This window comes from Cadophora gregata, assembly GCF_030347475.1.
Source record: "Cadophora gregata isolate MNR1 chromosome Unknown scaffold_9, whole genome shotgun sequence".
NCBI classification, from domain to species: Eukaryota; Fungi; Ascomycota; class Leotiomycetes; order Helotiales; family Ploettnerulaceae; genus Cadophora; species Cadophora gregata.
Window position 1 is genome coordinate 1,434,975 of NW_026695932.1, and position 12,553 is coordinate 1,447,527.

The following is a 12,553-nucleotide window of genomic DNA, read 5'->3' on the forward strand; positions in this document are numbered from 1 at the left end:
GCTTCTGGTACGCATCAAGCCGTGATATTCTCGACTCTATCTCGCTTCCATATAAAGGAGCAGAGCACATGTTGGTTTCGCGATTGGCCTCAAGCTAGTTTGGTGGTCTGTGCACAGGTACCCTAATTAGACGTGGCGTTATCCATACTCGTGGCTGAGCCTCGTCCCTTTTCAACCTTGCGCACTCGTGCCAGAGACGAATACAATCAGAACAGTAGCATATCTAGATTATGAATTAGCCAGGTGTTGACTTTCAAGTTTTGTTTTAAATGAAACAGCAACGTACGTTGCCCCTGCGATAATCAACTCTATCGTCCTTGCCCTCGTTAAGCCAGAGAGTACAAGAAGGTAAGATATCGTGGAAATCATGACAATGGTGATCCGAATGGAGATCGTATCGACAAAATTGCATATGATAACTGGCATCAATAGTAAAAGCGTTATCAAAAACAATAGGACCGCTTTAGCAGTTCGTTGGATCCGCCGGCCGGAATAAATATATACGTTCGGATCGTTCGAGATATTGTGTAGATGATTCTGAACTAATCGTTAGCCCGCTAGTATAATTAAGCGTTTCATCTTGCCTTTCGGAAATCTCGCCATAGCCGAATGAACTTGGTTTCTACCCAAGCTTCAAGCTCTACAATCGCGCTGTCGCCTGCGGGAGCTAGGGACACCAGCTCACGATGATGGGTAAGGTATTTTCTCTCCTCTCGGGCCAAACAACCGGTGCCGTCCAACCAATGCTGCAAGCTTTCAACGTCTCTCTCCTGAGCAGGGCCGAAATTCAGCATTTTATACGTGCTCTCGGCAAACTGGTCTGTACTCTGTAAGTAGTGAAAATGGATCTCTGGCTTCTAATTTTACCATAATCCGCGAGGCAGGACTCAATCTCTGACAGGAGAGATAATCGATCTGGATTCTTATCACATCGTCTTTTTCCGAGAAAAAGGGGAGAAAACTCTTCATGATCTACCCGTTCAAGCCTCTCCTCGAGCACAGACAGCCGGTCCTGCTTTAAGAGGAGGAGCCGAGCTCGAAGCTTGCTGAAGCGCCGGCACAAAAAGTAGGGCTCATATTCCGATAGCAGAGCAGTAAAACGTGGATAGCCGGGTCTGTAATCCTCAACTTACAATGTCAATAAGCGTGTCGGTTTGTCTAAGCGGGAATAATACCTTTTCCGGTTCGGACTTCGTTCACAACGCTTGGTTCGGAGTGCTCCCAACGCGGAAGACACGATCGAAGGGCTGTCATACCTTGAAAGAATTTTCCTTAGCACTTGATTCAAGCGAAATCGTGAGACGGATTTTCTGGATTTTCTTGCGGTATTAAAATGTTAGATCATAGGGAATGCAGTTGAATTACTGGTCATGTATTCAATTGGTGTTAGTATGCACAGCCACGACGCCCAATGCACGACACCCGCTAGTCAATGCAATCGTGCCCAACATCCTATATTCTTCACTTTCTGGGCACTCGCAGCCTTACATTAGATACCGCAAGGTTGATATTGGGGGCTATATAGGCAGGTCTGACGTCCGTATCTATCGGCCTCACGACCACATTAACTTTTTCAATCCGGAACATGGCAACCTCGGAAAGGTTGATAGCTCTATCCTTGTCAGCTTGGTGGGTTGTTGACGCTAAGCAGCCAAAACTCCAGAATCTCCTTTGATGAGGATGACCAGCGTCCATATGTGAGTACTTACGTCAACGTAAGTATACATTCGAGATTCGTTGTCAGTCTTTAACCAAAATGCTAGAAACCCGACTTTCATGTGGGAGACAAAGTGTATCTTCTCATTGGGGGTGCTCGCGGAGGGCCTTACGTTGTCGCATCTGTCAACTCGGGAAAATATACACTAAGTCTTGAAAACGGCGAGGCTGTGAGGAATGGCGAGGAGATAGAGGTCGATTATCTGGAGGCTGCTTAGGGCTGTGTTCGTGTGTGTGTCACCCGAAATACAGTGCGATGATCAGTGAGCTGGTTGCTCTGGGATGTCAATGTAACTCGCCTCAATTCAAGCCTTATTGTTCCCCTAATTATATTGCCCTGCCCCGTTGTTTTCCCTCCGACATACATCCTACAAGTAGTGTACACTGTGGTGTGCCCTGCTGGTGTGGACTGCCTGCGCCCCCTGCTGCGACCTTTCGCGCCCGGCTTATCAGTCGACTGCCTTCAGCCGTACGCCACCAGGGCTGATTTCACTCCACAGCCGCAATTCTCAGCAGTGTCCAAATATTCTCTCCTCCTTTTTTGCTCCCTCTCAAATCTTATCAATTGAGTAAGTAGCCAAGCCTGTCTGAACGTCTTCCAGTGTCACCGCCTTGTCCTCGCCAACCGTCAATCATGCTTGTCAATATAATGGATGGCCCAAACACTATTATTACGCATCATGCAATTTTGATTGGAATCGACGCTTATCCAGACAAACCACTCAAGAGCTGTGTTAATGACGTTCAAGATACCAAGATGTTTCTCGAAGGCACACTGAAAGATTTTGTTGAGATACAGGCATTCACAGCAAGCCAGACCAGCCACAAAATCTCTAACCCAGCGCAAGATCCGATGCTCTGGCCAAGCCGCGAAAATGTCATTCTGGCCTTCGAAACGGTCACTTCTCTCTCCAAAGCCGGTGATTATGTTTACATCCATTACTCTGGGCACGGCACTCAGAAACCGCCGTCTGGTGACTTCTCGAACACGTCGACAGGCGATCTGGCGCTGGTCCTCCTTGGTGGAGGGAAGGAGAACCGAAAGCAGTATCTCTGGGGCTTCGAACTAGCATCTTTGCTAAAGAATATGGTTGACAATGATCTGGTTATTACTCTCATTCTTGACTGCTGTTTCTCCGGCAGTGTCTATCGCCACGATGAACCCAGCGTTCGCTTTCTCCCTTACGATCCTGAGTTCGAGTCAGACCGTCCATTAGATCCCAAGAAGAACGTGGAGGATGGCATGTACCGCGATGTTTCTATGCAACCGAACTGGCTTCTCAACCCAGACCGGTACGCGATACTCACCGCATGCGGTCCTCACCAAGTAGCAATTGAGCCCAGATTCGAGGGGAAGAATCACGGAGCGTTATCTTATTTCCTGCTCGACTTCGTCAAGGACTTCGGCCTTACGAAGAGACATAGGGACATGCACAATTACCTGTGTGCAAAATTCAGAGACTCAATCTTGCCTCAAAATCCCGTCCTTTATGGGAATGGAAATCAAGGCTTCTTCGGAAAAGTCAGTTCAGATATCAACAATGCCGCTATTCCAATTATTGTCAGACAAGACGGTACTATCGAACTTCAAGCCGGGTACGCACACGGCGTCAACACTGACGATCAACTTCTTTTGCATCCCTTAGATTGTGTTGAGCATGAGCCTAGATCACGATGGCACTCGGTGGCTGCAGAGGTAGCCGATGCTAGAGCTCTCACTTCGGATATAAAGTTATCGGATACACCGTCAATTCCTATTCAGACAGGATGGATGGCGAAAGTCCTTACTAGATCCGCCCTTCAAAAGTTTCCAATACGACTCTCATCCGAGCTTCCATGTCGGGATGAATTGCTCAAAGCTCTAAAAGACCGATCACTTGATGTTAGTATCGACTCAGAAGATCACCCGTTCGCGATTAATGTAGTATCAAACGAGAGAAAATACGAAATTCCAAACGAAGAAGGGTATGAGATCATCGATCTGACCGGTATACCACAAGACCAGTCCGGCATGGGCCAAATTGGGAGCATTTTGGAGCACCTAGCTCGGTTTCGACTAGCTAGGGATCTAGTCAACGATGCGTCTACAGATCCTTTCCGAAAGTCCTTTGAGGTGCGGATTGTAAGCAACAGGGGGGTTTTCAGTCCAGATTGCTTGATCGAAATGGAAGATGATACTACAGCAGACTTAATCATAGAAAACAAAGGGGACGAAGATCTGTATATTTCCGTCTACGATCTTGGTCCTTGCTGGCAAGTACAGAACCCGTTTCGCGGAACAAACATAGTTGTTAGGCCACAGAGCAATGGCAAACAAAACAAACCTATTCGGAAGAAGATCATGATGACGATCCCCAAACGAATGAGAGAGAAAGGATACTGCTCATGCAAAGACATACTCAAGATCTTTGCTACCTCTCGAGCAATATCTTTCGATTCGTTAGAGTTGCCTAGACTAGGCGAACGAGCCAAAACGCCTGCGGCCAATAGGACTAGCCAAGATGGGGGTAGTGGACGAGAGAATTGGGCGGCTTTGAATTTCTCTTTTCATACCTCTCTTCAAAGAAATACGAGCACGCAGTAGACACATCTATGCAAGTCGATAAGCTGAAACCGACTTTGTGGCTGGTAGCCAGGCGAGCTGGCGAGGCTGATTTTGTTTCTGGTAATGATCGTCATTCATACCACTCATCCATAGCCAAATACACATTATAGAGTGTCAAGACCTTTTACATGACTTATCTCCTTGTTTTCGCGTTTGGCGCGATGTTGTGTGCCAGGGCTGTGTACTTGCAACGTTTCAGCCACTTGTATCAGCTACAGTCGGCCTCACCAACTTGGTAGACTATAATTGGTGGGTGGTTATTCAGCCTTGTCTCTCGCCTCTTTTAGCAGGTATGACGTCCAACATTTGAAGCCATTCAAGAAATGGCTCTTGTGCTTCATGGCTGCGCCTCACTTGAGGTGATATCTACTATATGTATTCTTACCCCTACTGACCTCTGCTTTACCGAAAGTCAGAATCTCTGGCGCCTCGTCTTTCAAACGTCAATATGAAGCAATTTGGCATGCGTGCAGAAAATTGTTCGAGCTTTAGAGCATTGGAACCAAATCCAGACATTTCGGGAATCGGCGTGAGTATACCTATCACCAGGGTGGAGATTAATTAAATTAAATTAAATTAACTATAGTTACTCTAATTCAAACTTAAGTAACTTACTTCTTACTTAAATTTAAATTTAATTTAATTAAAGTAACTTAATTCATAATTAAGTAACGGTCACATGATTTCGAGATACGCACTAAAATAAGAGAGATAACCTTATTTTAGTGATTACTATTCTGAGCCAATAGATAAGTATTAGAGTTATCTTAGCGTATCGAACCTTCGTGAACCTTTTAAAATTACTACTTAACAATTGGATTAGAAATACTTTAATTTAAGGGATTCTATTATATTCTAGTGCTTATTAAAATAAATTAATAATATTTGTAAACTTATAAATCATTAGAAATCTTAAATATTAATAATCTTAAAGAATAATCTAGAATAATTAATATTTAATATATAAGATATAAAATATTCTTAGAAAATCGATTTTATCTTTATTAAATAAACTCACAAATAAACTACTTAACAACTAAAACAACAACTCTTATTATATTATATATACTTATAAAGTATAACCTTATATAATGTCTTATACTATAAATACTCGCACAAATATTACTCAAAATCAAGTGGATTTTAAGCTCCCTGATAATTAACCACTTATATTTAAAAGAGGTTTATTTATTAAAGAGCTAGACCCGATTCAGTAAGATCCTACACAGCCTCGAACTATTACAATTAGTTGTACTTATAAAAATTGCAAGTAAGTTATATTAATCTTAAGTTATATTAAGTTATATTAATTTAATATTATAGTAAAAAGGTTTTAAAACAACGTGTATTACACGTAACAAGCAATTATATCTCGCATTATAAACACAATTATAAGCTAGTATTATTAGGTTTATTAGATAATGATATTAGTAAGTTATTTTATTTAAATTTTTATTAATATAATATATTAATTATATTTTAAATAGGTTCGCAAGCTAGTAACTCTTCTAATATTACTAGAGATTTACTAGAATCTCAAGGGACTATAAGTGATTACTTAAGCTCTTTTAAAGCTAAAAAGCGAGAATTAAGGGAATTTAATAATAAAGAGTTTAAAGTTAAAATCTTGAACTTTATATTATAAAATAACCTTTCTTTTCGATTAATTGATAGCCCTACTTTTAAAGAGCTTTTAAGATATTTGAAAGAGTAAGTAATTTCTTTATATTTTTTCGATATTTATATAAGCTAATTATTATTAGGGATATTCTAATAATTAACAGAAAAAATCTAAGAGATGAATTAGACTTTGTTTATTTAAGTGCCTTCAATAGCTTTGAAAATAAGCTTAATAATTATAAAGAAAATCAAGGCATATTTAGTCTTACATTAGACGTTTGGACTGCCTCTAATCAAGACGCTTATTTAGGTATCACTATGTAAGTAAATAATTCTTAAAATTATAATATTAATAAAGCTAACTATTATTATAGACACTTTATAAGTAAGACTTTTAAATTAAAGTCTTATTTATTAAGAATGGCTATACTAGAAGATAAGCACTCAGGAGCTTATATGTCTGAAGTATTATTAAATACTTTAAAGGATTTTGATATTACATATAATATTAAGAGGTAAGTTTTTAATCCTTATTTAAGATATTATTATTAACTTATTATAGTATTACTCGAGACAACGCTTCTTTTAATAATACTCTAATATCAAGCTTTAGTAAAGCTTATGATTTAGAGGCTATTAAATTCCAAGAGGATATAGCTTGTTGTGCTCACGTGCTTAATATAGCTACACAAGATATAATAAGCTCTATTATTAAAGCCGAAGATTTTATAGAAGAATTAGACGCTATTAGAACTATTGAAGATGATGAAAATGAAACAGAAGAAAGTAGTATATTTAGTAGTAAGTTCTTATATTATTAATATAATTAAGTTATATACTAACTTATTTTAAGATTTAAATACTATATATTCCTTATGGAAACGAATCCGCTTGATTATTGTAGCTTTCAAATATAGTTATAATAACAAGTAAGCTTTATTAGCTCAAATAAAGCTTTAAATATTACACAATTTCAAATGCCTCAACTAGGTAAGTAATAATAATTATTATATTAATAAGTTTTTATTATTTTGTTAACTATATTAGATACTACAACTCGATGGTCTTTAACTTATAATATGCTTAACAACTTTTTAATCCTTTATTAGCCTATTAATATAGTTATGTAAAACTCTAATAACAAGGCTTTTAAGGATAAGAAGTTATTAATATCAAAAGAAGAAGTAGCTTATTTAAAGAATATTTTGTTAATATTAAAAGTATTTGTTAAAGCTACTAATAAGCTTTAAGCTGATAAATATCCTATAATATATTATGTAGTTCTAATGCTATATAATATATATACATAATTAGAAAGGATTAAAGAGGAATTAATAGTAAGTTAAATTTTAATTTATAAGATATATATTTACTAACTTTTATTTAGGAATATCCACCTCTCATTAAAGCTATTAATTTGGGAATAGCTAAATTACGCAAATATTACCCTAAAAATCAATGGCTTCACTCAAACGCCCGAACTAAGACTTTATATATAAGTTTATTATTAGATCCTCGAATTAAAAAAGAGGGTTTAATAAGCTTAGGCTTAAGTCGAGAGCAAGTTGTTGATATATTAGAAGTACTTAAAGAGGAATATACTTCGTAAGTAGAATACTTTGATTTTATAACATTAATACTAATAATAATAATAGAGAGAAAAGAGACTATTATATTAGGTTACCTGCTTTACTAAGAGCTGAAAACCTTAATATATATAGTGAAAATGATGATTTAGACAACGATATATATATTAACGAATCAGAGGACGAGGATTTAGACGAATTGTAAGCTTATTTAAGCGAGAAAAGACAAAATAAACAAGTAAGTAAAAAATTAATATTAATATATATAAATCTTTACTAATTATATTATAGACTTTGCCTTTAGCTTACTAGGAGTTAAATAGCTCTAATTATCTAATATTAGCTATAATAGCTAGACGCTATCTAGCTATTCTAGTTACTAGTGCTTCTAGTGAGAGATTCTTTTCACAAGGGGGCTTAGTTATTAATAAGCTAAGGAATAGGCTAAATAAAGACACATTTAATATAATAATGTGTTTAAGAAGTTGGGGAACTATTTTAGAAGAGGAAAAGAAGGCTAATAAAGAGCTTAATAGTAATATAGAAGAAGCAGAGTTTGTATATTAAATGTTTTATTAAAAGTTGTATTTTAACAGTTGTATTTTAAAAGTTGTATTTTAAAAGTTGTATTTTAGTTAAGGTTATGTTAATTAAAGTTATTTAAATAAAAAATTAAGTAAGATTTGAGTTACTTTAATTTAATTAAGTTACTTCGTTACTCAAAATTTAATTTAATTTACTTTAAGTAACTTAATTTTTACTCAAATAACTTAATTCTTTCTCCCCACCCTGCCTATCACCGGGTGGAAATTTGTAATTGTAGATCATCTCGCATTGTTATTGACACTTCTACGATCAGGTCTTGTGGGGGTTTCTGGCGACTGTATGCCTTACATTTGCATGTTCAGTTGCCAAAGTATGGCTTGATTACAAGAGATCTTCACAACGAGAAACGAGTGCTAAATTAGACCGCTGGTCCTTTGCACTTGGAAGCGTCATCATGGGATTTAGCGATCAGCAAGTGATAACCGGAATATCGATCATCGTCGGAGGTGTTTCTCAACTGCAATGGGGAATATCCATCTACCATTGGCAGTCAGTGGTCAACTTTGCCTGGCTTTCTACCATTACCCATATCATGACGCTGTCGGTCCTCAGGAACGAGATTCGGGCGAACAAAACGATCAGATTTGTCCGATTCGTTGCCATAGGTATTCTGATCATGACGCTGATTTCTGTATCATATCCTATCGGTTACACCTCTAGCCCAGATATGTACCCCGATCGTTCGCTCGCCAGTGGATTTCCTGCTTGGTGCCTATACGAAAATCTGCTTTATCCAAACTCGAGTGGCGCTAAGCCGGAATACAATTGGCTTTACTTCGTGGTCGCTGCTACTTTCCTTGGATTCAGCTATGTTACTAGAGTCTCACTACTGTACTCTAATACTGGTTTCATCCATGGCGTCCTCCACATTCCCAAAAATCAACCTTCAACATATATTGAGTCGAAACTGTCAATTTTAAAAGAGAGACAGAACGAGCGAAGGAAAGTGCGATACTACATCATATTTAGAGTCCTGGAATCTTTATATATGCTAGTGGTATGTGGCAGTAGCCTTTACCGATCTCAAGTATTCGAGGTGAGTTGCTCCATCTACAAACATACCATGAGACCAGTAATTTATACACATATCAGGTACTCTGGTTTTTTTTCGCTATCGCATGGGGAATCATTCGTGTGATTGTTTCTAGAGCAGATAGTATGTACGAAGACTACATACCGTCAGCGGTTTCGGATCAACACTCTATTTGGGGCTTCGGTCAAGCTGTTGCTATTGGGCTGTTAGCCATACCGATCGCTAGCTTTTTCGGTAAAAGTATCGTTCCTGTCTTCCACACCGTAATTTACAGATAAAAATAGGGGCTTTCTTCACTTGTACGCCAGAGTCAGTCTTGCGCAATACCGCCACTTCGCAGCAACAGCGACAACAACAACAGATAGATCATGTCAACTTATCTCCTCTCGAATTCAAAGACCAATTGCTTGCATATCCATGGTACAAGAACCCCCTTGTCCTTGGATATATACTGTCCGTCGAATATGCAGCATTGATGTTATAGTACGTCTATTCCCATATCTGTGTCGTGTCCCGATACTTTTGAATGTCTAGTTGTAAAAGTCAACACATTGGACGATTTGTAATGAGGAATTTAAGTGCAAACCTAACTATCTAATGACTAGTTCTTTGCCAGCCAACTCACTGGGTTTGTTCTACGCAGGAATTAATAGTTGGTGGTTGTTAGCAGGTTTGGGTTTCTGGGCCTTTTCAGCTTTCCTTGTTTTGTGGTTATCTACTCTCGTCTTCATCAATCCTAGTCTTCGCAAACTGTGGACTGACCTAACAGAAGGTACGATATTTTGTCAAGAGGGCGTATCTAGTATGCTATGGATTGTGACAATTTTTGTCCTATCCGCAATCTTGCCTGTAACTTGTATAGTTTTGAGTCTGTCGTTGGGTAGTTAGTCCTTTGACTAGTCAAATTCAACTTGAGATGAATTCCTTCAACTATGCTACGGCACACAAATGTAATGCCAATGGTCAGCCGCAAGTAGGCGTCGCAGGTACGGTCTGGCGGAGCAAAGGTTGGCCGGTCATGATCGCCTGAGAAGTCATTCAATTGGATGTCTTTGGAAGGTTGCGTTGTTCAGCCACCTGAAACATGGTGTGGGAGCACAAAGCAAACGAAGCGGGGTTGGCGGCATGTCTGGTGGCTGAACGTCAGCCACAGACTTGGCAGTCGCGCTGTAATTAAGCTTCCCTAGGGGCAGTGAGCTTGGGCCAGCGAGGCGGCGCGAAGATCCGCGGGGCCCTCTGGTGCCCTTTGGGTGAATTTAGACTTTATGATTTGTTCCAATCTTCTCTTATACAAGATATGTAGAGCGGGGTAGCTCCCTCCTACCTTTACAGCAAGTAGTAAAATATAAACGCTCTGAGACTCTTCAAAAATCACGTAACGACACTCCACAAAGCTTACCTCCGGCCTGACATGTTCCGTCGCTGATTTGTTTTGGAGAAAACAGAGGCACCAAACGAAACATCCTGGCCCAACGCGGCAACGTTTTACTGAGGGAGCACCGTCTCGCCATGTTCGGCGTGGTCCTCCCGGCATGATTGTCAGCCCCCCACCCCCGGTGCAAGCCGCCGAGCCAGATGTTGTTCTCCGCACGGCAATATCGGTAACGTCCGTCCCTGCGTGCCGGAAAACCGTACGTGCCGGAAAAAATGAGAGGTACTTTGACTTTAAGCATCTCAAACTCCACACCAACCTGAAATTCCTCTGAACTACTATAGCGTCTGTATTCTATAGCTATTTATTAACATTCTGACCTACTCTCGAGAAAAATTTGTATTCGCATCGTCTCCCTTTCGCCTGGTTCATAAGAAGCCTCCGTTTATACTATAATAGAAGTCCTTTACTATAGCTATACTAGCAAGCTCTCATTATCTCATACACTAATAGAAAGGGTTTATCGGAGCTTCATAGCCTTACTATTATGTCCAAGACCGTCATGAGCTTTGTGGCTGCTGTAGGACGCAAATTAATACAGGACTGCCACGCGGGCTGGTACTTCTAATCATCGAATCTAACGACTTTCGGTTAGAGCAAGCAGACCCCGCACTGCACGTTACGGAGGTATCCTGGTAATTACGCCACTAATGCCGAAAGCACGCTTACGAATATATCATTGCACTCATCACGAAGGTCTCGCGCTCTTTTCTACAATACAAGTCTTGTTACTCAGGTTTTGCTGATCGATTATACTTCGTAATACTAAGATAGCGGTCATTTTTTAACTTATTCTAGAAGATTCTAGAAGCTCAGTGGCAATTATTAACCATTATATAGTGACCTGCTCCCCTCGGACCCTCTATGAAATAGAGATATAAAGAAAAAGAGACATAATATAAAGATTAATACGAAGTTAACAAATATATACTAATTCCTTATTATAAGCTTTAGCCCATATTTAAGCTAGAGAAATGAAATATTTCCTAATGAATATCCTAAAACAAGAGTTTTATTCTAAGTAGCTTCATATATAAGTCGGTATTCAGAAGGTAGCCAGAGAATATTTGCAGCGCTATCGGCTATCCACTGACTTAACACGCGTAAAGTTAGAAGTAGCTTACTATCAGGTGAGAAGGCGACTAACCTAACTGTGCCCGAGTAGCCCTCAAGCGTCTATAGCGGCGCGCCTATTGCAGCGTCCTAGAGCCGTACTATCTTATCGTGAGACCTAGATATAACCTGCTTACTATCAGGTAAGAAAGCAACTGAATTAACCGAGTTCAAGTAGCTCTTAAGCGTTTATAGCAGCGTGCCTATTATAGCGTCCTAGAGCTATACTATCTTATCATAAGACTTAGACACGACCTACTTACTATTAGGTGAGAAGACGACCGAATTAACTATACTCGAGTAGCCCTTAAGCGTTTATAGCAGCGCGCCTATCGTAGCGTCCTAGAGCTGCACTATTATATCGCTAGACCTAGACACAACCTACTTGCTATTAGGTGAGAAGGCGACTGACCTAACTGTGCTCAAGTAGCTCTCGAGCGTTTATAGTAGCGCGCCTATTGTAGTGTCCTAGAGCCGCACCGTCTTATCGTAAGACCTAGACACGACCTACTTACTATTAGGTGAGAAGGCGACTGAATTAACCGTGCTTAAGTAGCCCTTAAGTGTTTATAGTAGCGCGCCTATCGCAGCGTCTTAGAGTCGCACTGTTATATCGCTAGACCCAGACACGACTTACTTACTATCAAGTAAGAAGATAACCGAATTAACCGTGCTTAAGTAGCCCTCAAGTGTTTATAGTAGCGCGCCTATCGCAGTGTCCCAGAGCCGCACTATCATATCGCTAGACCCAGACACGACCTACTTACCGTCAGGTGAGAAAGCGACTAACCTAACTATGCTCAAGTAGCCCTCGAGCGTTTATAATAGCGCGCCTATCGTAG

General features: G+C 39.7%; 4 protein-coding genes across 4 annotated transcripts; 3 read left to right on the forward strand and 1 right to left on the reverse strand.

Annotated features, from left to right (window-relative positions):
• Window positions 1–171: 171 nt before the first annotated feature.
• Window positions 172–1,254, reverse strand: ONS95_014763 (uncharacterized protein; the record flags this gene model as incomplete). Its single annotated transcript, XM_058508437.1, has 5 exons — window positions 172–223; window positions 287–537; window positions 585–820; window positions 868–1,128; window positions 1,176–1,254. The coding sequence occupies 5 exons, from the start codon at window positions 1,252–1,254 to the stop codon at window positions 172–174; spliced, it is 879 nt and encodes a 292-aa protein (XP_058356124.1).
• Window positions 1,255–1,497: 243 nt separating this feature from the next.
• On the forward strand, window positions 1,498–2,043 carry ONS95_014764 (uncharacterized protein). Its single transcript, XM_058508438.1, has 3 exons — window positions 1,498–1,602; window positions 1,652–1,715; window positions 1,764–2,043. The coding sequence occupies exons 1-3, from the start codon at window positions 1,586–1,588 to the stop codon at window positions 1,932–1,934; spliced, it is 252 nt and encodes an 83-aa protein (XP_058356125.1). The 5' UTR covers window positions 1,498–1,585; the 3' UTR covers window positions 1,935–2,043.
• Window positions 2,044–2,098: 55 nt separating this feature from the next.
• ONS95_014765 (uncharacterized protein) lies at window positions 2,099–4,444 on the forward strand. Its single transcript, XM_058508439.1, has one exon. The coding sequence runs from the start codon at window positions 2,351–2,353 to the stop codon at window positions 4,298–4,300; it is 1,950 nt and encodes a 649-aa protein (XP_058356126.1). The 5' UTR covers window positions 2,099–2,350; the 3' UTR covers window positions 4,301–4,444.
• Window positions 4,445–8,345: 3,901 nt separating this feature from the next.
• On the forward strand, window positions 8,346–10,219 carry GLO3_3 (ADP-ribosylation factor GTPase activating protein, ER-Golgi transport). Its single transcript, XM_058508440.1, has 3 exons — window positions 8,346–9,169; window positions 9,226–9,649; window positions 9,772–10,219. Exons 1-2 carry the CDS (start codon window positions 8,528–8,530, stop codon window positions 9,442–9,444), a joined length of 861 nt encoding a protein of 286 aa, XP_058356127.1. The 5' UTR covers window positions 8,346–8,527; the 3' UTR covers window positions 9,445–9,649; window positions 9,772–10,219.
• Window positions 10,220–12,553: the final 2,334 nt, after the last annotated feature.

Coding starts and splice junctions, on each gene's coding strand:
- ONS95_014765 (XM_058508439.1), top strand. CDS start 2,351: ATGCTTGTCAATATAATGGATGGCCCAAACACTATTATTACGCATCAT.
- GLO3_3 (XM_058508440.1), top strand. CDS start 8,528: ATGGGATTTAGCGATCAGCAAGTGATAACCGGAATATCGATCATCGTC. Junction 9,170..9,225: donor ACCGATCTCAAGTATTCGAG/GTGAGTTGCTCC, acceptor TACACATATCAG/GTACTCTGGTTTTTTTTCGC.
- ONS95_014764 (XM_058508438.1), top strand. Junction 1,716..1,763: donor ATGTGAGTACTTACGTCAAC/GTAAGTATACAT, acceptor CCAAAATGCTAG/AAACCCGACTTTCATGTGGG.